Genomic DNA, 22,045 nt, shown 5'->3' with positions numbered 1-22,045 from the left:
GCTGAGCTGTATTAACGAAGCAATGGCTGTCATCAACGAGAGTGTTGGTCAGAATGAATGGGATGAAAAATGGTGTTGGCAGGAGCTTGCAAGAAAGGACTCAGTCTGACTCAGAGGAACTGGGGAAGCTTGAGGTGAAAGATGATAGTTTGACTTAAAAGGAAAATTAAAAAATAAACTTGTAAAATGTTCTCCAAGGACTTTTCAAAACAAGTGGGCAATTTAGATCTGTTTAATACTTACTAGGCCTCACCTGTATGCTATATGTGGTGTAAACTAATTTTCCAGTAGACCTCACAGAGTTAAAAATAAGTGATTAGGGCAAAAGGTTATTTCAGGTAGAAGTTAATCTGTTTTAGGCAGAGGATGATTTACAAAAGTTACCAATAATGACTGATCTAAAGTCCACATGAAAAGATTTTATGTCCACTGTCCAACTTCTGTTGAACAAATATTTCTACCTGTGGCTTTGGCAAGTTGCTGGTCACTCTCAGCAAAATGATAAAACCTAAAGTGTACAGGTACTTCTACTTTACTTTTGGGAATGGTCCCCTTGTGCTTGTATTTGAAAACATGTAAGGGCTTGTAAGTGGCAACCAGGCAAAAATTGCAGTGCTGCTGGTCATGCTCAGTGTGCTGCCAAATGTATGGGAAGTTTTCATTTACTAGCAGAAGCATTTTTCATGATTTCTTAATCTGCATAAAATGCATGCAAACCCTACAGCTTTTGCCACATCCGTTCTAGTTTTGTTTCCTTTTGTTGTTACTTTTATTGCAGCTACTGAAGGCTCTGTGATGTTAGACAGATGCTTTTGTGCTGATATAACACAGAGGATTCTGCAGAGTCATGCCTTGTCCTGATTTTATGAGTCATAATAACCTTTATCATCTTACTGACCAGGATCAGAGAGATAATAGGCAGCTTTCAATAGTTGTTAGCCACTTGTTCCCACGGAACAAGTCTGGTTCCCAGACCAATTTCCACATGAACGTATGTTTTTAATAAATTCTTCTGAGCCATTTGAAAACTAATGAAAGTGCTCGGCTTGTAAACCAAGCAACAGGTGTTTACAAAACATTGTATTTCAGTGCTTGTATTTTACAGAAGGAAAAAAAGTATTGACTGTTAATTTGAAAACTTAATTTGCCTGAAATATGTGATTGAGATCATCATTCTCGTTAAATAGCTCTTCACTTTATCTACCATACTATTGACCCTTTACTCCAGTTATACTATTTATTTCCAATGTTATTCTCCATCTGTTATGTGAAATGCATTTCCTTTATTTTATTTTTGCCATCTTTCAATTCACTGAACACACCCTTTCCATTTCAATTCCTGTGACAATGCATAAAAATGTACATTAGATACGATTAAAATAAAAGAAAACTTCATGGTTCAGGTCACGTGTAGGGAACAGAGAGAAAATTTCCATGGGAAAGATCATCTTCTAATTGCACACTGTAGGATTTCTTTGTAGAAAATACGTATTTTCAGACAGTTGCATTGGTCTGATGCAAGATGCAAATTTCCTAGGAAATACTTTGGAAAATGGACAAAAAAAGCTGTTTAAGAATGAAAGGCAGATAGTCAGCTGTGCAAGGAATGCCCTTTATTTACAGTGATAACGACATCACCATCATGAGCCCCTCTTTGAGGCTCAAACTGTGTATCTCAGAATGAGAGGAAATGGCAGTATCCCTGGAAGTGCCCCATCAAGCCTTAGTACAATAAGCTTCTTTACGTGCAAGGACTATGTCTGTCTTGTCTATAAAGTTGCAGACACTTTGTTTCCGTAATCATAAATAGTTTAAACTGCTGTGAAGTGCTAACACAGTCCAGCTATAATTTGAGAAAGCTACTTTACATTAATAGCCCAGGAAGTCTTTAGTATTTTTTCCTCTCGAAAAATGCATCTGTAGTAGGAACTTGGTACTTAAATATACTTAGATCTGATTAAATATAATAGATTAAATATACTTAATTTCTTGAGACTTAATTGCATGTTTAATTTCAATGAAAGCTGAAACAAGTGAAGCATGTATCTTCTGTGGTGTTGAATAGGGCTGGGGTTAAGCATGTGATTCAGTACTCTTCAATCAGAAACTTCTTGGTTTCACGTTTCACAGGTAGGTAATAAATAGGAATCGTGAACTTCTTCTGGTGTGAGAAAATGAAAAATACGGCCTATTTTAATTATTCTGTAAATGTGGGGCTCTGTTTTTGCAATCTGGTAGCCAAAGTGCAATACAGTGGATTTGATGTAATATTTTTTTGGGGGAAAATGTTAATAAAAAGTTCAGTCTGTGAAAAAAAACCACAAATACACTTTTCTCCAGGAAAGAGTTGTGTTTGGATGTTATTAATAGTGACCCACCTATCTCATTGGATTATATGTATTGTTTATTTTATCAGGCTTCTCTGGCAATTGTGTTGGCTGCGGCAAGAAGGGTTTCTGCTACTTTACAGAATTCTCAAATCACATTAATCTTAAACTGACCACTCAGCCCAAGAAACAGAAACACTTAAAGTATTATCTGGTCAGGAATGCACAGGGAGCTCTGACCAAAGGATCTGTAATCTGCTGGAAAGGGGCAGGTAAGATAATGAAGCTGTCTTCCTTGAGCTCTGGTTTTCATCATCCAAGCTTAGCTATCACAGCGACTGGCGTCTGTGTAAAACCTAAGACAGATCAGTTGAAAGAAAGACTCTTTAAACCTAGGTGATTACTAGAGCAGCTATAAAAAGCAATTGACTGACCTAATATGAGGATGGCATGTCTGAAGACATCGGTTCCTCCCTTCCAAGTGCTGTAGTCCCCAAGTAATTCATGTGTGAAATTATCAAATCAAATCTGCAGAGAAAAAGCAAATGCCGCTGTTGTCAGGGGATAAGAAGTTTCTTTTTTGTTAAGAGTTCAGAGGCCGGCAGTCTTCGTCCAGCACCTGCTCAAGCACATTGTTCCAACTGCCAGAAAGTTCGGGCCTCTCAGGAAGCACCTCAAGTGAGCCGCTCCCAGCAGCAAACCCAAGTGCTCCGTCTGGGACTCAGCAAACAGGTACCACTTAGAGGGAAAACACGCTGGGTTAGCACCTACTCTTACTCCTCTGTGCATGTGTATTTGTGTGTACTTGTGTGAATGGAAAGACAAACAAATAAGCACGCTACCACATAAAATAAAACAGGTTGAATAGATTTAGAGATATATTACAAATAAAGAAAACAATCATACTTTGAAGGCTTCTTGCTGTCCATTTTTTCCCCTCAGGTTTATGTATTAAAGCTTAGCAAATAATAAAATAGGTGTTCTGCAGCTTGCTCATAGCTAAGGCAAATAAAAATTTTTTAAAAGCCATTATTTTTAAAGTTGCTGAGAATGGGTATTACGTTCCTCCAGCTGTTGCTTGTCTGGTCACAGATGACAAATGTTACAGGAACCAGTGTCGTTTCAGCTTTTTTTATGATCCAGTCTATTTTATGTATGACCAGAATCCTCTCTATTGCAGGCATTATATGGGCATCAGTTTAAAAGCTTCTGGGTTTTTTCTTCTGCTGAGAAAAGTGGCTTTAATATTAAAAAACAAACTAATGATCAGTATCTGTAACTTTTTTTGTATTAAAAGTTCTTTCTGAAACATTTACTTTTCCATTAGCTTGACATATGTGAAAGATGATGGATGATAGAGGCTGGAGTGATCTCTCTGAGCTTCTTCCTAATGAAAACAGCTCTTTAATGTCTTGTGACTGTTGCAGAGATTCACACAGCAGAACTGAGGCGCATCTGTTGGTGGTTATATTCTCTCGGTGAGATAAAAGCCTGTTAAATAGTTGTGATCTGGAATACTGGTACCCCTCCAGAACAAATCATTAATCTCTTTATAATAGCAGATTGGCATTTTTTTTGTCAGAGATTACATATATAAAAAAGCTACATTAATTACAAGCATATTACGCTTGAGAAAACCTCTCTCTTTAATGCAGCATAGTTAAAAAGAAGCTTGGAAAGAGGATGGAATTGGAATGGAGGCTTAGGAGATTTTTAGTAAATTTTAAACAACCTCTCTTACTCTTTTAGCTGGTTCTTGAGTAAACTTCATGTAAGAGCAAGGGTCCATCTGCAAAGAAGCTAAAGGATCTGACATATGTATTTAATTGCAGAATCGGATTTTACTCAGGCACTTACTTGGGAGTCAGCAATAATCTGGTATAAGATCAGAAGTGGGTTTGTTTTGTTCAGCATTGCATTCACTCTGAGCAGATCCATATGGCTCTATTAAAGTAAATGATCAAGTGATCAGTTTATTATATCAATTGGGATCTTGATCTAGAAATGTTTCATGTAAATACTTTGTTTTTTTTCTTGCCAGCTGCAGCCATAGATCACATCCCTTCAACAGCAGCGTTCAGCTCAGCAGTTTATAATGGCAAGGAATCGCCTAAACAACAGTTGGTGAAAAATAACCTGTCTGCTCTGACAAGACCTTCGGTATTAGGTATTTGTATGGATTTGTTGTTTAATAACCCTAAACTCTATATTCCATGGGTATAATAGAAGCATTGAACAAATGATATCATGATCGTAATTTCCTGTATGAATAGAAATTACTATTCCCTTCCAAGTCCTTTCTGACCATAACACTTTTTTCTCTGTTAATTTAAAAAAAATATATATTATTTATATGTTTTCAGCCCTAGTTTGTTACAGTTCAGATTATTAATTGGAAGTTTTTCATTGTATTTGCAGTTCATTCATTTAATAGAAGTACAGTCTAGATTTTGAATCCAGGTTCTTAAAGAATGTGTCAGTTTGCATCAATCTCACCAACAGGTTTTGTGAGGGGAATTAAGAAAGATTTATAAGTAAACACTCATAGGATAATTCCTATGTTGCAGTTCACCTTGGGATGGAGAACTAGACTTTTGACAACTGGCTCCAAATTAAAGAAACTGTCCTCACTGCACCATTATCATCATGATTTGTGTTAATTGTTTTCTGTCACAAACTGTACTCTGTGTCACTGGCTTGTTTAAGCAAGAAAGTTAGTCTTCAATATGGCTAGAAACATGCTATAGCTCTATTTTAGAATAAGTCTTCTCAAGTTTCCCGGCTGGCATCACAGCCAAATTCTTTCTCTACCCATTCAGGTTCTTGATCTCTTTCTTCCATGCAGCAACATACTCTTGCCAATTCATTTCAGACAGATTACTTTCACATATCAACATATCTGCAGGAAAGAGTACGACATTTTCAAATAAAAAAGTCTTTGTTTTGCTCTAACTATCTTGTGACTTTTGTCACAACATTATGCCAGGAAACTAAACGAAAGAATGAGTAGCACAAATGGCTAAATACTGCCCTCACGTGGTAAAAGTTTAAAGGACAAAGTCATCTTTGAAAACCTGTACATAAGGTTCTTCTGCAAGTGAACAATCTTATTCTAGATCTGAAGACTTCAGGTTTATTTTTAATTTTAATATCTTTTGCAAAATTAAACCCCCCTTTTTTATATAAGATTCTTACTCTGTCTTGAATTTTATGTGGGACTAACCATTCTGCCAGGAGATAAAGCCCTGGCCAGTGTGAAGTAGTGTTATGACCTCTGCATAGTCATGTCCAGAAAGAGAAATAGCTCAATCCTGCAAGATGCTGAGCAATTCCTGGAGGACCATTGACTCTCAATAATTAGAAATACTTTGTTAGTGGAAGCTCATCATTCTAGGATTTTGTAGGAGTGCACAAGAAGATTCAAGAAATTAATCATCAGGAGCTTTTAGAAAAACTGAGAAAGTTATGTTTTTACAGACAAAGGTGTTGGAGCTACACGTGGGTAAGAGAAAAGCGCAGAAGTAATTTGCTAGGAGTTAATATGGAATAACATAAAACCAAAGATGGTAACCAGCATTAAAATCCTGTAAATGGGAAAATTGTTGAAAAGAACTCAGATCTTTATTACTATTACCCTGAAACCCTTGAGAATTTTATTTTGCAAAGTTACATGAGCATTAAAATCCTGTAAATGGGAAAATTGTTGAAAAGAACTCAGATCTTTATTACTATTACCCTGAAACCCTTGAGAATTTTATTTTGCAATAAGTTACATGAAACACTGTGTCATGTGTTCAGAAATAAAAGGAGCAAAATGCCCACAGTGTTGACTTCAAAATATTAACACTCAGAAGCATTCTTAGTACCTGTCTCATTCTTACTACGTTATTCTTAGTACAGAGTAAACATTGCTATAAAAGAAGTGAAGTCTGCCTAGATAATTAAGAGTTCTCTGCACCAGAAAATTTCCAGAGATTTAAGCAGGACATAGCAAAGTAAAATAAAAACCATAAAGAATTATTATATTCATGGAGTTGACCCTGTCTACCACAGTACTTAATGCACACATTCAGTCTATCAAAACATATTGAATTACCATGCACAAAACTAAATACATTTTATTCTAATACTTTTCTGAAATATTACTGTTATTCAGGCACTTTAACAAATTCAGGGCCTCCAAAAAAGCGCCATAAAGGTTGGTCACCAGAATCTCCATCATCTACTGAAACTTGGAACTTGCAGCTCAACCCACAGGCTCCAAACAGAATTAAAAATGGTAAGCTATACCCAAGGTAACGATAATGTTTGTTTCATTATTCAGAAAATAATGGGGGAAAAGAGGCAATATTTTAAAGACGGATGCAGATTCGCGTTAGAGTTTTGAAAGGTGTTTGATACCTACATGCTCACCTACATTTAGGAGCTTCATTTCCATTGATTTCTTTTTGAGGCTCTGAGCTTAACTCTCATTGGGATCCAGTCATCAAGTTGTTATTAACAAATCCCAACTGGAGCCTGTGTCCATCTTTAGACACCGAAACACCTTTGGGATATTAAAATTATTGTCATAACTCAGGACAAGGTACCATCCATTGTTTCAATTATTTGTCACAGGGTTCTTGGCACTTGGATTTTATAGTCTAGACACAGACTAGAGTGACGTGCAGTAAAATAAACCCGCTTTCCCCAAAATGTTTTCTTTTAATGTGCTATTGTTTAAATTAAAATTACAGTAAAGAAGTTACGATTGAGCAAACATTGAATCTTATTTTTTTCTTTCTTTCCAGAAAACCTGTTTAGAAGTAATGAAATTAAATATATCATACAGAACACACAAATCATAACTATTTGTGCATTGATATCACATAAGTCTCTGTATTCTTGCATTCATATCTGGAACTGTTTGTTTATAAACATTTCAAAATCTTCAGATGCATGTGCAATGTTCAAGATTGTAACAATATAATTAGTTCTCCAAGAAAGTTAGCATAATAGTATGGGTTGTAGTAACAGCTCATGAAATGTGATGTAACCAGAAAAAGCATTTAATACTGAAACCAAATGTGGGTATGAGATGATGTTGAATAACTTTTCTTTGAGGAAATAATTATTAGACCTGACTCCAGTAATAATATGTCTAAAATCTTAGATGGAGGAAGCCTATCATCTTTACCACATTCTGCTTTGGTGGGGCCAGCCTCATCTCCAATGGTGGGCTCAGGAGAACCAGTCTCAGTTCCTGACAACTTGTTGAAAATCTGTAAAGCAAAGCCAGTTATTTTTAAAGGTAAAAACCCCAACCCTCCAACAAGACCTTAACTCTTTTTTGTAAGGGATGTAAAGATATGTCCTACTGCTAAACACTGCTAAAGCTGTCAATTTTAAAAGGTTTACTATTAGAACTGTTTAATGCATACATGGGAAATTATGAAATTAATGCGATGTGTACAAACATTGTTTATTTTGTAGGTCATGGAAACTTCCCTTATCTTTGTGGGAACATTAATGATGTGATAGTGAGCTCTTTGTTGTACACCTGTTACAGAAATTCACAGTCTTTATCTAGAGCTTATGAACAATATGGCGCCTCTACAATACAGCCTATTTCAGAGGAAATGCAGCTCTTACTGACTGTCTACTACCTCGTTCAACTAGGTAAGATTATTTTACATCCAGAAAGACTTCAATGAACATATTACATGCTGGTAAATGAGAAAGGGAATATTAGGGCAGGACAATATTAAATATCAGTCTTAGGACATGATATTAAACAATTTCATTCGTGGTACTGAAACAAAACTAAATCATTAGTTCTTGAAGATCAGACAGATTGAAATATAATCATACAAAGTTCATCTTCTATAATCTGGGACCTCGGTAAATGAAAATAAAAAAAGGAAAAGAGCTGTAATTCACTGCTCTTGCATACAGTCTGTGGTTTAGAAGTAGTATTATCTTGAGACAGCCAGCACTCAACCTCTTATATATTTCTAATTACTGATACTCAGGTTCCAATTAGGGCAGCTTTACTTGAGTATCACAAAGGCACTTCAAAATGAAAAAATTGGTTCACATCTGCTAAAGGCAATAGAGTCATGCATGCATAAATCTTGAAACATGACCATCTCTAAAAAAGTACATATCTTGAAAAAAGATGTTTTCAACTCAACAGTTTTGTTTAATTGTTTCATAATACTTTCCTCTTAAATTTTTTTAGCCTCGGACCAGGTCCCTTTGATTGAGGATTTGGAACAAATATTCATGCGTTCATGGCGGGAATCACACCTGTCTGAAATCCGTCAGTACCAACAGGCTATTCCACAAACCTTTTCTCAAGTGCCCAGCCAGATTGCACCAGTGACTTCAGCCCAGCTCCCCTGGCTGGCGGGCCTCGCAGCTAGCTCCTGTAATGATAGCGTCCATATCATTGAGTGCAGCTACTCGCTGGCTGAAGGGCTTTCAGAAATGTTTAAGCTGCTCATTGAAGGAAAATTAATAAAGACAAACTACGTGGTGATCATATGTGCCAGTAGAAATCGAGCCATTGATTCCTGCATTGTGATAACAGGTGAGATCCCAAGGGTGTATCTCCAGGCAAAACAGAGTAATTCAATGCTATGAGGAGTTTGGTTGGAGTTTCAATAAGCTGCCTCAGAAAGCAGAGCTTTGACCAACAAATAATGGGTTTTGATGAACCCAAGTTGATGCTGCACAGTTGGGTCTCTCCCCAGCAAATCACATTCTGCCCGAGTTACCTGTTTTCTCACCAAGGCATCCCAGCCAACACTACTACAAACAAATAATGGCATATTACAGCACACATAGTGCATAAAGCTCTCTTGCTCTGTGTGACTGCGATAATACTGCGAGCAGAGGACCAAGCATTTTCTTAGCTTCTAAAAGATGGTCTTTCAATGTCATTCCCTTCGACAGCCTGGATACCCCCAGTATCGATACAGGCTGGGGGTTGAAGGGATTGAGAGCAGCCCTGCCGAGAAGGACTTGGGGGTACTGGTGGATAAAAAGCTGGACACGAGCCAGCAATGTGCGCTCGCAGCCCAGAAGGCCAATCGTATCCTGGGCTGCATCCAAAGAAGCGTGGCCAGCAGGTCGAGGGAGGTGATTCTGCCCCTCTACTCTGCTCTGGTGAGACCCCGCCTGGAGTCCTGCGTCCAGCTCTGGAGCCCTCAGCATAAGAAAGACACGGACCTGTTGGAGCAGGTCCAGAGGAGGGTCATGAAAGTGATCAGGGGGATGGAACACCTCTGCTATGAAGAAAGGCTGAGAGAGTTGGGGTTGTTCAGCCTGGAGAGGAGAAGGCTTCGGGGAGACCTTATTGCAGCCTTTCAGTACTTCAAGGGGGCTTATAAAAAAGATGGGAACAAACTTCTTAGCAGGGCCTGTTGCGACAGGACAAGGTGGAATGGCTTTAAACTAAAGGGAGGTAGATTGAGACTAGATATAAAGAAGAAATTTTTTACACTGCGGGTGGTGAAGCACTGGCACAGGTTGCCCCGAGAGGTGGTGGATGCCCCATTCCTGGAAACATTCAAGGTCAGGTTGGAGGGGGCTCTGAGCAACCTGATGTAGTTGCAGATGTCCCTGCCCACGGCAGGGGGGTTGGACTAGATGACCTTTAAAGGTCCCTTCCAACCCAAACTATTCTACGATTCTATGCTGATAATTAAACAAATTATTTGAATGGCCATTCAAAGATTCATTATGAGTGTAAGATAATTGACAATTCCTTTGACTATTTATATGCTCTTTTTATATACTGCATCAACAAATCTTTCCTAAAAAGGGAAAGAAACACAAAGAATTATAAAACATGAATCTATCTTACAGGTGTCTGGTGCATACATCTATAGGAGAGAGAAAAGACTCATCTCTGCCATTTTTGTGTGTGTGGTATTCATTTAACTGGGTAGTATTTTTATTACGACTTAGAACATTTTTACTTGAGTTTGAAGTGCTTTCAAAATTACTTTTTTGTCTTTTAGGAAAGTATCAGGCAAGAGTTCTGTCTGAGAGCATGCTCACTCCTTTGGACTACCAAAAAGAAGTGAACTATCAGCTGGTCACAGGGAAAGTGGAAACTCTGGGGTCCTTCTTTAGCACACTCTGCCCAGGTACCTAACACGTTGTAAGGAGGCATGTTTCCAAGTCCCTGAAACTTTTAAGTCAGAGAGAAAATAGCTGTGCTCATTACCTTTCCAGAAGCAAGACATTATGAGAAATATATAAAAAATGCAGAACGAAGTTGTGAAAGTATTTTTCAATTGAAATTCCTCCTAAAAGTGTCAGTTTCTAAAATCCCTCAGTTTCATAAAAATATGCCAGCAAATAGCTGAGCATATTATTCTTATATATTATATATATAATATATATAATATTATTCTTAGCTATGCAAATCCATCCATATATACTATGCAAGTCTATATCCATATGAATGTATAAATTCTTTTGCCCTAAGCACAGAATTCGTTTAGACCATGATAGAACAGAGTTATTTTATCAAAGGAAGGATTTGTCCTTTCAACTTACCATACTGTAAACTTGATCATGATGCATGGGAAAGAGAGGAAAATTGCAGAGAGCCAGGGTTACTGGATCTTTTTTTAACTGAGTATACTGAGGATTACTACAGGCAGGATTATCTGGGGATACATCCAGCCCCATGGAAAGTTAAACCATATCACACAACTAGAGCAAATGCAGCATATTTGTCAATGTTAATGGGATGTCACAGTCCCCTTTGCCATTCACGTCACATCGGTAAATCTGTACTTAGATCACAAGAACCCTTCTGGATGTGTCATGGTATTTTGAGTGGTCACTTAAGAGAAACTCATTTTCCTTGAACCATCATGTAGTTATGTTAGTGTTTCTGCTCTTAGTATCTTCCAAGTATGGTTCTTAAAATCACTTTTGCTATTGCTGTTGTTTGAGCAGAACAAGTGAATGAGCATCCTAAAAATAGTTGCCATCTGTATCCACTGGATTGCACTCTCAGCATAAGAAAGACACGGACCTGTTGGAGCAGGTCCAGAGGAGGGTCATGAAAGTGATCAGGGGGATGGAACACCTCTGCTATGAAGAAAGGCTGAGAGAGTTGGGGTTGTTCAGCCTGGAGAGGAGAAGGCTTCGGGGAGACCTTATTGCAGCCTTTCAGTACTTCAAGGGGGCTTATAAAAAAGATGGGAACAAACTTCTTAGCAGGGCCTGTTGCGACAGGACAAGGTGGAATGGCTTTAAACTAAAGGGAGGTAGATTGAGACTAGATATAAAGAAGAAATTTTTTACACTGCGGGTGGTGAAGCACTGGCACAGGTTGCCCCGAGAGGTGGTGGATGCCCCATTCCTGGAAACATTCAAGGTCAGGTTGGAGGGGGCTCTGAGCAACCTGATGTAGTTGCAGATGTCCCTGCCCACGGCAGGGGGGTTGGACTAGATGACCTTTAAAGGTCCCTTCCAACCCAAACTATTCTACGATTCTATGCTGATAATTAAACAAATTATTTGAATGGCCATTCAAAGATTCATTATGAGTGTAAGATAATTGACAATTCCTTTGACTATTTATATGCTCTTTTTATATACTGCATCAACAAATCTTTCCTAAAAAGGGAAAGAAACACAAAGAATTATAAAACATGAATCTATCTTACAGGTGTCTGGTGCATACATCTATAGGAGAGAGAAAAGACTCATCTCTGCCATTTTTGTGTGTGTGGTATTCATTTAACTGGGTAGTATTTTTATTACGACTTAGAACATTTTTACTTGAGTTTGAAGTGCTTTCAAAATTACTTTTTTGTCTTTTAGGAAAGTATCAGGCAAGAGTTCTGTCTGAGAGCATGCTCACTCCTTTGGACTACCAAAAAGAAGTGAACTATCAGCTGGTCACAGGGAAAGTGGAAACTCTGGGGTCCTTCTTTAGCACACTCTGCCCAGGTACCTAACACGTTGTAAGGAGGCATGTTTCCAAGTCCCTGAAACTTTTAAGTCAGAGAGAAAATAGCTGTGCTCATTACCTTTCCAGAAGCAAGACATTATGAGAAATATATAAAAAATGCAGAACGAAGTTGTGAAAGTACATTTCAATTGAAATTCCTCCTAAAAGTGTCAGTTTCTAAAATCCCTCAGTTTCATAAAAATATGCCAGCAAATAGCTGAGCATATTATTCTTATATATTATATATATAATATATATAATATTATTCTTAGCTATGCAAATCCATCCATATATACTATGCAAGTCTATATCCATATGAATGTATAAATTCTTTTGCCCTAAGCACAGAATTCGTTTAGACCATGATAGAACAGAGTTATTTTATCAAAGGAAGGATTTGTCCTTTCAACTTACCATACTGTAAACTTGATCATGATGCATGGGAAAGAGAGGAAAATTGCAGAGAGCCAGGGTTACTGGATCTTTTTTTAACTGAGTATACTGAGGATTACTACAGGCAGGATTATCTGGGGATACATCCAGCCCCATGGAAAGTTAAACCATATCACACAACTAGAGCAAATGCAGCATATTTGTCAATGTTAATGGGATGTCACAGTCCCCTTTGCCATTCACGTCACATCGGTAAATCTGTACTTAGATCACAAGAACCCTTCTGGATGTGTCATGGTATTTTGAGTGGTCACTTAAGAGAAACTCATTTTCCTTGAACCATCATGTAGTTATGTTAGTGTTTCTGCTCTTAGTATCTTCCAAGTATGGTTCTTAAAATCACTTTTGCTATTGCTGTTGTTTGAGCAGAACAAGTGAATGAGCATCCTAAAAATAGTTGCCATCTGTATCCACTGGATTGCACTTAACGGGGCAGACCCTGCCTTTCTGAGCTCAGTGCAGACATGTTCAAACATCTTTTCAACTGCTGAGAAAATACTAAATACTCAGGACAGGCATACTGTATTTGCTGCATAGCTTTCATCTGTAAGCAGGGCCCCTGCTGAATAGAATAGGATCTATTTGCAGATACACATAGTTCAATAAAACACACCTTGCTTGCTTCAGCATTGCATGTAGCTACAAAACTCATATTTCTCTTTCAGCTTTATAAGGAATTATTTTTCTTTCTGTCTCTCAAAAATGTTAAAGATTTAAAAATATTTATCAGATTTTCCAAAGCTTCTTGTAATCCTTATTAGTGAACAGTATAGCTCCATAGTCTGAACATAAACTAAGCCAGTTTCATGTCTTTGTTGTTGCTGATACGCATCAAGGCCTTGAGGCTAGTTTTCTACTATCCTCCATAAATGTCCTAGCCAGTGATCTGCAGAGTTGGTCTGTCATTCCCTGGCCTGGTTTGCATTTTATTAGTGATATGCTGTAAAAACAGATGCAATAGAAAATAACAAGAGGGTTCCTGTATAAAACAGCCAATAAACCAAGGGCAGGATAACTAGCTTGCACTATAAAGCTCTTTGAGATCTACAAAACAAAATCAGTATGAAATGCAGCTCTTATTAACATGGATGTTTATTCCACTATCCCTTCAATTTGATAGAGGGTGACATTGATCTTTTGCTGGAGAAATTTTATCAGGAAAACCAAGGGCACATATCTTCATCACTTTCTGCTTCAGTGAATAAACCAACAGCACTGAATGGAACTGGAGCAGCTGCGTGTACAAGTAAGTAAGGAGGATTTTGTAAAGAGGTAACAGAGTAGGATACTTGAGACCAGGTCTCTGGGTGTGAGGTTAGATCCATCTGGGCAGAGTCCTAGGCTCTTGAAGGCAAAGGTCCTGAGGCAAATAGCAACTCATGTCTTGGGATATTCACATTTACACTGATGGATGCTCGGCTTCATTCCACTGGGTATTGTAGTCTGAAGCTCTAAGTCTTACTTCTATGGTAGCAGAACACTATTGCACAAGTTCAGTTTCAGCTCTCAGACGTTTAAGAGACTTATAGAACCAAAATGCCCAAATGCAGAAAGATGTCTTTGCATATTCCATATAGATTTTCATAAACTGGAACTCCTGTTCCTAAGCAAAGTACCTTAAAGAGTAGATCAATCATTCTTTGCCAGACTCTAACATTTTGCGTTAGATTAGACTTCGGGCATTATCTAAACAGAATTTTGCCTTTTTCCAGGTTATGAGATTGAACGACATCAGATTCGTCCATTCCAGCTAGCAGTGGCTCAGAAATTGCTGTCCCATATTTGCTCAATTGCTGACTCCAGCACTCAAAATCTTGATTTGGGTTCCTTCGAGAAAATTGATTTCTTGATTTGTGTTCCACCCTCTGAAGTGACTTATCAGCAGACATTGTTTCATCTCTGGCACTCAGGTGCTTATTAGTTAGCTTTATTTTAGATTTACAGGAAACTGTTAAATGCATTTGTATCTGGAAATACTGACATTTGTTCTATTTCTTTAGGTATTTTATTAGAACTTGGATTAGAGAAGGAACATCTTACAAAGCAGAGGGTGGAACAGTATGTTATGAAACTAGATGCAGAAGCCCACATTAAATTCAAAGTCTTTTTACAAAACTCTATGCAGAATCCACATACACTGTTTGTCCTAATCCATGATCACGCACACTGGGATCTAATGAGGTAAGAAAACTGTAACTTGTTTTTAGAGAAATTATTGTTTGCCTTAGCTCTCAAGATCAGCTTTCTGATTTATCCCTTCCTTCATCTTTGTTTGCATCTTTCGGCTAACTCTCTCTTCCCATGCGTTGAATAAACATGTTATCTTTTAAGGTCCTTCATGACTTATTCTTATCCTGCTTATTATATTATGCCTCAGTGGAACATTTCAGCTTTCCTTGCTCACCAGTCTTATCTTCTTTCAGCCACAGCTATTGTTTTTTCGGCTGGTTGTCATTTATTCAAAGGAAAGCTTCCTGTGAAAGTACACAGAGCTCATTATCCTCTGTCAGTGTCCTCTGGGCTGTAAAACATGCAAAAACCCTCCACAGTGAGTAGACAACTAGTGAGCCAACACTGCTGCTTATTTTTTTAACTGATTGGAAATTTTCCAGTACAATGTTTTTTCTGTCCAGAATCACTGATTTGTAAGAACTGAAAGCTTCTGTGGATACATAGTAATGTCAGGTAGACTTCTCAGGGAAGCAGGGAGGTTCCTATCTGTTTACCAAGTTCCCCATCAGCTCACTTGCATAACTCATTGCTTCCCTCACAGAGCCCTGTTTCCTTGGCTTCTCAACAATCTGCCTGCTGAGAAGTTGGGCTGCTTTTGCTTTCTGGCTCCTGAGGCACTGGGGAGCTTGGAGAACATACTGAGTTCCAGAAACACCAACATATTCCAACTTTGGGAGCATGGTAGTGTTTCTGAAACCAAAAACTGTGGAATCTTGCTTGTGAATGAAATAGCAATGTCTTGTCTTTCACACTGGTTAAGAATGATGATTTTCACCAAAACTTTATTTTTGCATGTGAGGGTTTCCTGTTCAACTCCTCTATGTCTTAGGAACTTACATGACCTATTACAGCTGTCACAGCCTTTAAGGCATTTATTCATCACTCAGCATCCTTGAGTGGTAGGGAAGTACCTGTATTGCTGCTTAACTCTGATATTTTTTCCTCTTGTCTAATAAGGATATGTAAGTGACAAATATTTAAGTGACCATTCTGCACAGCAGGATTCATGCCACCTAACTGAAGTCAGTTAAATAAGGTGCCTAAAAGAGGAGTGTAATTGCCTACATAGTCACAACAGAGACACGGGCATCTCTGAGGGCTGACTTAGATCACGGGTAGACATAGTTAATTTCTGGAGTTACTTATCTCTCTCTGCTGGTAACAGAAGGAGCTTGCAGTGACTAGGCTTGTAACTTAGTCACTGCAGGTAAATGTCAAAAATTAAATAGCATGAATTTGGACCTGAAGTTTTACACCGGAGCAAGGAATTGACTGTAGGTGTTCCATGATGCTGGCATTTGCCCTAACAATAACTATTCTTCCCTTTCGTAATAGCTCTATCACAGGTAGTTTCCCTCTGTTTTTCTGTCATACTGACTTACTGTCTGTCATTTTCTATCTTGATTTTTGTAGGTAAGAATTATATTTTCTTAAGGGCAGCACTAACAATCTAGCCAAAGTTACTACAGGACTATGTGTCTATTGGTAACTGCCAAAACATCAGCTTCCTTTCATCCTTTATCTCTCATATTCTGATAGCTGTAAGGGACTGGTAGTTTGTTACCTAGGGAGCTTATCAGACTTACAGAAATTTTCAGCTGCAGTGAAATAATTTGCATTTCTTTTCCCATCCTTCTGTGCAACAAAAGCAGGGCAAAGAATAGAGTCCTAAGTTCCTTGTACGTGTTTAACTTCAATTTCACGTCCAGGTTAAAGCTATTCCACTGATATAAATGTTCCCTTGTGCTGATCACTTTGGAGAGTTTTGGGTTTCTTTTTTGCAGTGCTATGCATAGCCTTTATCCTCAAACAGAACTGTCTACAGGACTTGTTGATAGACTGTTGAACTGCAGGGAGGTAAAAGAGGCGCCAAATATTGTGACCCTCCATGTGACTTCCTTCCCCTATGCGCTGCAGACACAGCATACTCATATCAGCCCTTACAATGAGATCCACTGGCCTTCTTCATACAGCAATGTAAGATGGATGCTTTGAGGTGCTTTTGTGAGCTTTTCATAAGTTATTTTACATTTACATACTTGGTGAAACTGTGGAGACCCCATGAATTTTGTAAACAAGAATGAAGTTTGCATGGCATCTTTTTCTTGTTCAGTCTGTGGAAGTTCTTTTTCCCTTTGCTTATCTTGTCATTTCTTGTTTTTTTTCTTTATTCCTTTTATATCTTCTATAAACTGTAGTAGCTCTGATAAAAATCTTTGAGCTACATAAATGGAAACCATCTGAAAATCTGTCTCTAGTGCATTACTGCGTAAATATGTGTACATACATGGATTTTCTTCATATATGTGCATATTTATTCCATACATATCTGTTCTGTCTGTGTATATGTATATGCAGGGAGAGAGAAAGAGAGAGAGAAAGAAACAAGGAAAAATTGGGTCAAACTTCTGTTCTCTCAAAAAAATTAATTCTGTTTCTTTCTCTCCTTGTTTTAATACATCTGAGTAGACGTATGCTTGTTAGCTGTGGAGGTTCTTTTTCCCTTTGCTTATCTTGTCATTTCTTGTTTTTTTTCTTTATTCCTTTTATATCTTCTATAAACTGTAGTAGCTCTGCTAAAAATCTTTGAGCTACATAAATGGAAACCATCTGAAAATCTGTCTCTAGTGCATTACTGCGTAAATATGTGTACATACATGGATTTTCTTCATATATGTGCATATTTATTCCATACATATCTGTTCTGTCTGTGTATATGTATATGCGGGGAGAGAGAAAGAGAGAGAGAAAGAAACAAGGAAAAATTGGGTCAAACTTCTGTTCTCTCAAAAAAATTAATTGTTTCTTTCTCTCCTTGTTTTAATACATCTGAGTAGACGTATGCTTGTTAGAGAATGTGATTGCAAATATATCACATACCAATGGTTAATCAACTGTAAATTAATAATTGATAGACTTTACCTTTATATTTTTATTGCTTCATTTGCTTTAGGGTGTAGATTTATACCATGAAAACAAGAAATACTTTGGACTGTCTGAATTCATTGAGTCCACCCTCTCTGGACATAGTATTCCACTGCTTCGGTACGACAGCTCTTTTGAAGCAATGGTCATGGCTTTGGGAAAGAGGTATGGTACCCTCCTTTGTTTAACACAGGAAATTTAGGAGGTGCATTCTAGTGACTTGAGTTACTAGCTAGAAGCCTGGTTCTTTTTTTTTTTTCTTTGCTGTCCCACAAATCAGCTGTGTATGCAAGGGCATTTCACTCCTTATTTTCTCCTTCCCTCTTTTTTGTATATATTTGGCCTGTAATCTCATCAGTCTAGGCTGTCTCTTACTATGGACATGCACACTGTTTAGCCCAATTTAGAGTGTGTTCTTGTTGCGACTAGTAGCTACTTCTATATTATAATAATCTAACATTGCATCATCATGTAATTTCAAATGCGTTATTATTTTTGTCCAATGTTATCACTTGCTGACCCTGGCTCCTTTTGATGTATAGAATTTGTGTATACTGCACTTGGACCACAAAGAGAAGTAGACTTATCACTGTGTTTTGTATACTTAAATCAGTGATAAAAACTTCAGAGCATCATCAGAGCTTGAAAATACATTATCAGTTTTCCTTGGTCCCTGTGGAGCAAGTCTAGAATCACCGCAAAAGAGTAGTGACATATTATGCGCGTACGTGCAGCTGTGAATGAACTTTTTGGGATACGTAAGAAGAATGAGACAGGACAAGTAAAATCTTGTGAATTTGTTTTGCTAATTGGGAGACTGAGCACATCCACACTTAACTGCTCGGGCTTGCTACAGGGTGCTGTGGAGCTCTGATCACACATATCAGGCACTTCTCTGAGCAAGCCATAGTTCCTCTTTTTACTGTGCAACTGGATTTCATTTCTGTGAAAACCAGAGCACAGGAAGCTATTGCATATCCACGTCTCTCCCTTCCATAGATTGGGGATTGAGACAGAGTGTACCTGGGCTTGGGAACTTGGAGTGCTCATTGGATGCTGCCTACGTATTCAGTCCTCTTGGAAACAAGAGTAAGTTGGTTCAGGGCTTCAGTAAGAAAACAAGAGAAACACCATCCCACCCCCTGCCCCTTAAGAATAACACATCATGAAGAATACTATTCTTATTGATAAGAGAATTTAATTTTGATTGATGATATTACTGAGTGCCTTAGCAAATACTCTGTGATAAATTTTGTAACAGCAGTAAAGTCTTGGTAACTTAAAGTGATGCAACTTTACTTGACTACTTGCTTAGTAAATCTTTACTAAGAAATGGAGAGACAACATCAGTTCTGATTGTGAAATGATGCCTTGCAAAGGCTATCCAACTGCAATTTGGTGAGATTCTATGGTATAACAGATGTGAAGGATTCTTTACAGGAGAAAATCCTGAGTTTACTATATTTTGTAAAAATTAGCTTTTTCACTTTAGCCTTTAGTACTTCACTATTTAATTCACCATTTATTTCAGGTTCCCCAGATTACACAGTGCAGTGATAAGGACTTTTGTCCTCATACAGCACTACTCTGCAGCTATGATGGCAGTGTGTGGTCTTTCTCAGATGAAGAATTACACCTCAGTTGAAACTCTGGAAATCACCCAAAACCTAATAAACTCTTCAAGACAATGTCCTAGTGGTCATGGCCTCATGGTAGTGTTGAGAATTCCATGTACTCCGCTGGCTGCAGTGGCATATGAACGTCTGTATAATGTAAGGGAAAGACTAGCCCTTGAAGATAACTTTGAAATAATCTTGGGAAATCCTAATTCTGGAATCACAATAGGGAAGCACTTTGTGGAGCAACTAAAGGTAACTTGCAGAATGACATATACTGGGAAGCTTCATTAGATGGGTAGGTGGGGAGACTTTACCGGTGAGAGTTATGGTCGTGAGCTGAAGTGCGGGTCTTACTAGTAAAAATAAGAACTACCATAAGGAGCATGACTTTCATCTTTTAGGCATACTGTCTGTGACTCCTATACTGTCCTACCTCTGGTAATACTCAGTGGAGTATTAACTAATATGGGTAGAACTTGACTTCCAGCAGCAACCCTCCCAAACAGTTGAACTGTTTTTATCTACAGGGACCATAAGCAATAAGGAAAAAAGCCAAATAAAATTGTCACAGTTTTAGCAGAATTTTCTCACAAAATCATCATAGTGCAAAAAGATTTTAATCAGTGACCAGTTCAGAGTTATATTATTCTTGTCACTAGCAGGTGGCATGAAGGCACCAAATCAGTGATGCTAGTTATGGGTCCTAGAACACCCCAGTATTCACAGCTCAGAACTTTATGTTTTCTGGATCATGTGTTGGTTTATGGATTAATTTATATCCTTTAGGTCCAGAGTCTTGTGTCATCTGTTTAACAAAAGCCTCTGATACTGCCTTGCTTTTCATAATATTACCATCATCTGATCACCAAAGCAAAAGTGTGTTTACATTCTAGGATGGTGTAATATATATATGGTACACTCTGTACTGTGTCTGATTCAATACATGTTAGGTGAAGTCATTTGAGATCCAGGGCCTAATGCTGATCTCATTCTGCTACAGATTAGGCATAACTTATTCTGAGAAATCAGTATTAGTTCTGAATCACATCCTGGTTATGTTCTCTGACATGCATAATAGTGGTACATGTATGAATGTCAGAGGCTGAGTTGTCCTACTGTTGGTCCTACTGTGTATTCCTTATCTGTAGATCCGTCTCACAGCAAAAAGGACTGACTGGTGTAAGTAGAGCAGTACAGCCTGATGCTAAACGGTCACACAATAGATCTAGTTATCATACTTCTCATGAAGTTATCAGGAAAACTGATAGCTTTGGGCGAGAGCAGACTTCGGAGGGTAGCAAGTGAGGACAGTGGTATGTGTGTGTTGAACACTTCCAGCTTTCCCCTATTCCTCTAAGGTGAAAAAGTCTCATTCCTAGCTCATTTTTGTCCTTGGACTCAGACATCCATACATTATCTGCCACAAGAAGCAGGCTTCTGTACTTTTCTCTCCCCAAAAGCTCTTACTCAGCTTTACTGTCTATTGTACTGTACCCACTCTACCCATATATGCCCTGGCCTCAGTGCTATGCAGCTGGGAAACTGGGAGGCTTTTCAGACTGGAACATACTGTCCCAATCTCCTCAGACTTACAGCAGGCAGATTGCTACCTGTAAAGCTCTAGGAATTGTGCAATCTACCTATGTTGAAATTGGCTCTGCTCTGTGGCTTCCCTTGGTGGAACATCTATCTACTGTACAAATTGTTTCATATAATGGATGATAAAAGTATATATTTCTGTATTTTTATTTGTGCCATATAGATATGTCCAACAGTGTTTCTTACCTTATACAGGTCTGGCAGAAAATTGAAGATGTAGATTGGAGGCCACAGACCTATTTGGAATTGGAAGGTTTGCCTTGTATATTGATATTTAGTGGTATGGATCCACAAGGGGAGTCTTTGCCACGGTAAGAAGAGCCAGTATTTTCTCAGTGACAGTTTTTTATCCATTGCTTACCAAATGGCTAAAGATTAACTGTGTAATTACTTGTGGGAGAATAAAACAGATTTCAGTGTCAAGGTGTTTCTTTTCCATTTTTTGGCAGTTTTTATATCATAAATACAAACCCCATATTATTAATAATAACCTCCTGTTTATAGCAAGATATAAATAGCTCAAAAATATTATGAGAATTGTCCCAGTTTAGGGGAGAGGATAAGGGTATGTAAAAAAAAAAGTATAGCTACATTAGATACCTTAGGGTAGCTGAGACATCTGCATGATGCTGGCTACAGGATGTGTGGAGAGATCAGTGCCTTCTGGAGTGGCAGCTGGAAGCCAGACAGGATGCCCTGGGGCTGTTAAGGTGGTACTAAATGCTTTTGTATGTTCAGCTGAATCCCATTCTGTGTGTTAGGCTTAGAACCCAAATGATTATTCTTTTTCTTATGCTGATGCTAATGTTCAGTGCACTAGATTAAGCTGCATAACTGGGTTAAGAAAAAGAAAAGTGTATGCATCACAGTGGTAAACTTATTAAGCACAAAAGATATACTGTGTTCTATCTCATCCGTAGTTTAAGCAG

At 38.1% G+C, this 22,045-nt stretch overlaps 1 protein-coding gene across 1 annotated transcript in view; it reads left to right on the top strand.

The window, feature by feature from the left end:
* GREB1 (growth regulation by estrogen in breast cancer 1) overlaps positions 1-22,045 on the top strand; it is a 64,064-nt gene that overhangs the window by 13,242 nt on the left and 28,777 nt on the right. Inside the window, exons 4-18 of the mRNA XM_009275569.2 lie at positions 2,417-2,599; positions 2,916-3,059; positions 4,369-4,494; positions 6,484-6,606; positions 7,480-7,617; positions 7,800-7,985; positions 8,548-8,898; positions 10,334-10,462; positions 13,862-13,987; positions 14,454-14,651; positions 14,742-14,922; positions 16,758-16,950; positions 17,927-18,063; positions 19,430-19,769; positions 21,312-21,427. Coding sequence (XP_009273844.1) covers positions 2,417-2,599; positions 2,916-3,059; positions 4,369-4,494; positions 6,484-6,606; positions 7,480-7,617; positions 7,800-7,985; positions 8,548-8,898; positions 10,334-10,462; positions 13,862-13,987; positions 14,454-14,651; positions 14,742-14,922; positions 16,758-16,950; positions 17,927-18,063; positions 19,430-19,769; positions 21,312-21,427 — 2,671 coding nt within the window. The remainder of the gene's footprint in view (positions 1-2,416; positions 2,600-2,915; positions 3,060-4,368; positions 4,495-6,483; positions 6,607-7,479; positions 7,618-7,799; positions 7,986-8,547; positions 8,899-10,333; positions 10,463-13,861; positions 13,988-14,453; positions 14,652-14,741; positions 14,923-16,757; positions 16,951-17,926; positions 18,064-19,429; positions 19,770-21,311; positions 21,428-22,045) is intronic.

Source organism: Aptenodytes forsteri, unplaced genomic scaffold, assembly GCF_000699145.1.
Source record: "Aptenodytes forsteri isolate BGI_AS27 unplaced genomic scaffold, ASM69914v1 Scaffold94, whole genome shotgun sequence".
NCBI classification, from domain to species: domain Eukaryota; kingdom Metazoa; phylum Chordata; class Aves; order Sphenisciformes; family Spheniscidae; genus Aptenodytes; species Aptenodytes forsteri.
Note: the sequence above shows the minus strand (reverse complement) of the source record. Positions and strands in the feature narration are given on the sequence as shown.